At 44.2% G+C, this 3454-nt stretch overlaps 1 protein-coding gene across 1 annotated transcript in view; it reads right to left on the reverse strand.

Annotated features, from left to right (window-relative positions):
* The window catches only part of CCNA2 (cyclin A2), a 2889-nt gene extending 643 nt beyond the window's left edge, over nucleotides 1–2246 (reverse strand). The window contains exons 1-4 of the mRNA XM_009076892.1: nucleotides 2145–2246; nucleotides 1801–2024; nucleotides 1048–1252; nucleotides 215–329 (exon numbers count right to left, since the gene is read on the reverse strand). Coding sequence (XP_009075140.1) covers nucleotides 215–329; nucleotides 1048–1252; nucleotides 1801–2024; nucleotides 2145–2246 — 646 coding nt within the window. The remainder of the gene's footprint in view (nucleotides 1–214; nucleotides 330–1047; nucleotides 1253–1800; nucleotides 2025–2144) is intronic.
* Between the last annotated feature and the right edge of the window lie 1208 nt (nucleotides 2247–3454).

Consider the following 3454-nt stretch of genomic DNA (forward strand, 5'->3'; position numbering starts at 1 on the left):
CTGATGACTACTGGTGGAGTTTTTAGCTTCCTATTGAAACCATAGTACTCCTCATCCCATTTTTTCAGATACCACAGGGAGCAATCCCTAATTAACAGCCTAGGAGCATGGAGGGGCTGCAATTCCTGTAGCCCAGCCCCAGCATTCATAACTGTGTACAAAAACAGCAAACACACATGAAGGCATGTAAAGGCTCATGTTGGGGTGCTACATACCCAAGTTTGTCCAGTGAGTGTGTAATTTGCTAGATGAAACGCTGCAGCAGCAATAACTGATGGCAAGTATTTCAGGTAAGGATCAGCATCGATTAGACTCAGCTCCCCAAGGTACTGCAAGGAAAACAAGAAGGGAAAAGGAAATAGAAGATCATTTAACAGTTGCACTAGAACCTTAATTTATTCTTCTAATCCTGCCCCCAGCTGGAAGAACAGCTTTTACTTGCTTCCATTTTCTCTTCTAGCTTAACTACTCTCAAACAGCATTCCCAACACATGGTTTTTCAGCACCACATTCCTTATTTAGAACTACGTAAGATCTAGAGGAAAGCGTAGTCAGATCTGACCTTTGCACAGTGAGACTAAAGATTCTGTTTAGGAGCTCTGGTACCTACCATACAGTTAAGATGTATTATCCCTTTAGCTGAAATGTTATCTGTGCTCTGCTCTATAATTCAGCCTCCGGATTTAGTTTGCTGCTTGTTGTGGGGAAAACCAAAACAAAAGTCCTTTTTAGCCAAAGTGAGTGGGTAGGTGTGGCAGTTTTAGATAAGAGAGAGGGGAACATCTATCTAGCAGTGAAACACCCCCCAATTAAAAGTTCATTAATCTCTGCCTGCTCTGAGTAAGTGTGCATGCTTGAGCCAGGCCAAGTGCCTGCCTGTGATAAGAATGGAGTCAGTGGCAACAGGAGTGTTAGTTTCCATCACTGGGGCACCACTTCTGGAGAAGCACAGTTCATACCATATATATGTGCATATGCAGTAGATATATGCAATATCTGCAATAGAACTCTGTAGTTACACAGGCCAAGCCAGTAATTCTCACTCACCATAGACAGGCTCTCCACTTTGGGCTCTGTCTCCTGATACAGGAAGTACTGGGTGAGGAACTGGTTGATTGTTGGAGCTGCCAAGTCAAACGATAAAACCTTCAAAATCAAGTGCTCCATCCTTAGAACCTGCTTCTTGGTGTAGGTGTCATCTGTGATGTAGACAAACTCAGCTACTTCAGGAGGGTAGATTTCTTCAAACTTTCTGCCAGGAGAAATAGTTATGAGTAAATAATTGATTCCTAGAAAACCCATTACCAAGCAACATTTAACAAACTCAGCACGGTCATTCACATTCTGACCTGGGAAGTAGCTGGGCACTGGCACCAAACAAGTTTGCTGCACCTGGTTCAGTAGTTCTTGAATCAGCAGAATTAGAAATTAAGAGAGCTACAACAGCATTATGTTTTAAGGCTAAAAAATTCGTGACTTGGAATTAGTAAAATTCCAGAAGGACCCACTAAACTAGTAACTGGTGCAAGCAAAACTTTGTTTTCCCATGCCTTAAGCATATTCCTTCAAACACTGCTTTTGGAAGCCTTTTGCTGCTGCAGCTGGAAATGCTGAATCATCACTCTAGGGCAATCAACAAAGGTAACTGTCAAGGTTTTAGGTAGATAACTCCCCATTTCTCCTCTAGTGTGAAGCCCTCCCGAGTCAGTCAGTCTACAGGCAACAGAACAGTGATAGCCACAAGACTTCTCCCTGTATGAGATGAGCAGGTGAAATACGAAATTAAGGACTTGCACTTACGATGCCAACAGCATGGCTGCTGTACCCACAAGCTGCAGCTTTCCTCTCAAAACAGACATGGAAGAAAGAAACCTATCAATGTAATTTACAGCTAAGTGCAGGGTTTCGTTCTGTAACTTGTATTCTTCTCCAACTTCCACCAGCCAGTCCACCAGAATAGCTCTCATGTTGTTCGTGATGTCAGGTTGCTTCTTCATGTAACCTACTTTAGGCTTGCATTTCACCTGTGGGTGTAGGTGACAGAGAAAGTTGAGTTTGTAACAGTAACTAATGTTTAGATACACTTTTCAAGCCCAATCTCCACCACCACAAGCTGTGTGCAGATAAGAGAGACAGCAGCTCACCTCCATTTCCCTGAGGTATGCATGGATATCACTGATGTAGTCTGGCACATTATTAACGTTTGTTTTTTTCTCTTCTGTTTCTGAGGTGATTGAGATATCCATAATACTTGGGGAATCTAAGCAGAGGATAACAGCCATGTTAATGTGGGCACCATCACACCACTCCCCCACAGCACAGGGAACCTTGTGCATGCTCACTCAACTAGACTAGGAGCTGAGGAGGCTCTAGGGAAACCAAAAATGTTACTGCAACAGGGAAGTTTCCCCTTCCCCTTTCTGATCTTCCCCCCTAATCACAAAGGTATGGAAAACTCTTGGATTTATAGTGCTCAGTGCATCCTGTGTTAACCTTGTCACATAGATGTGGATCCTGTAAGCTTAGATTGTGGCTAAAAACAGGACTGGAGTACCAGAGTTTTTTGTAGACTGCAGAAGTGGATCACAGTGAAATCAGCCCTCAGATATTACACATGTGGAACAGAATACAGATCTGGCAGTTCCCGTTTTTGGCCTACTGGAAAGAGCACAAAACACTTGCACCACTGCAGAATATTACCTGGGCAAAAAGCCTATTGCATCTTCGGATCTGCCTGAGCAAAGTTCTAACTCTGGAGTGGTAGCAAAGGGCAAGGCTTTACGGCCTGCTCTTGTCTGTAGTCTGGTTTCTCTCCTGAAGTACTAATAGACAAAAGTATAAAACTACCTAGAAGTAGCCGGGGGTGGAAGTGCAGAGGCTCAAATGCTGCCCTGCTCCTCCTAAAGACAACAATTATGAAGGTTGAGAACTGAATTAAGAACAAATATAGGTAGAAATGCCAAGGTAAGCAGACAGCTTTCTCTGACTGGAAAGGCTTGAGGACAAGGAAAACAAAGCTTTTATGAGGCTTTATTTGAAGCTACTCTTTTTCAGTCTCTCTGGAGACTGAGCTGAGCTGTTAAAAACCGGAAATGAACTGGTATAATAATGTGCTAGTCAGCTCTCCAAGTTCGTTTCTTTTGCAATTGGAGGCTCAGACTTGTTGGTGTTTTACTTCTTAAGGCTTTATCTCCACTGTTGGTACCTCCATGTCACAGCCACAGTTAGCAGTGGAGACAGCAACAGGAAAAGCAGCAGAGGAGGCAGCAGCACAAGGGTTATATCTGTTCCCGAGGGGAGACACCCAGAGAAAGATGGTATGGGTTGAAAAGTTGTACGATGGCAGGCTCAAAAGAACCAAACCGCTCCGTGTCCCAAACTGCTCCAGGACCTACATATCCCCCCGGAAAACATTCCTCGGTATCCCCGAGGCGCCACCCGCCCGGCCCCGCGG

The sequence above is a fragment of the Acanthisitta chloris genome, unplaced genomic scaffold (genome assembly GCF_000695815.1).
Source record: "Acanthisitta chloris isolate BGI_N310 unplaced genomic scaffold, ASM69581v1 scaffold2816, whole genome shotgun sequence".
NCBI lineage: Eukaryota > Metazoa > Chordata > Aves > Passeriformes > Acanthisittidae > Acanthisitta > Acanthisitta chloris.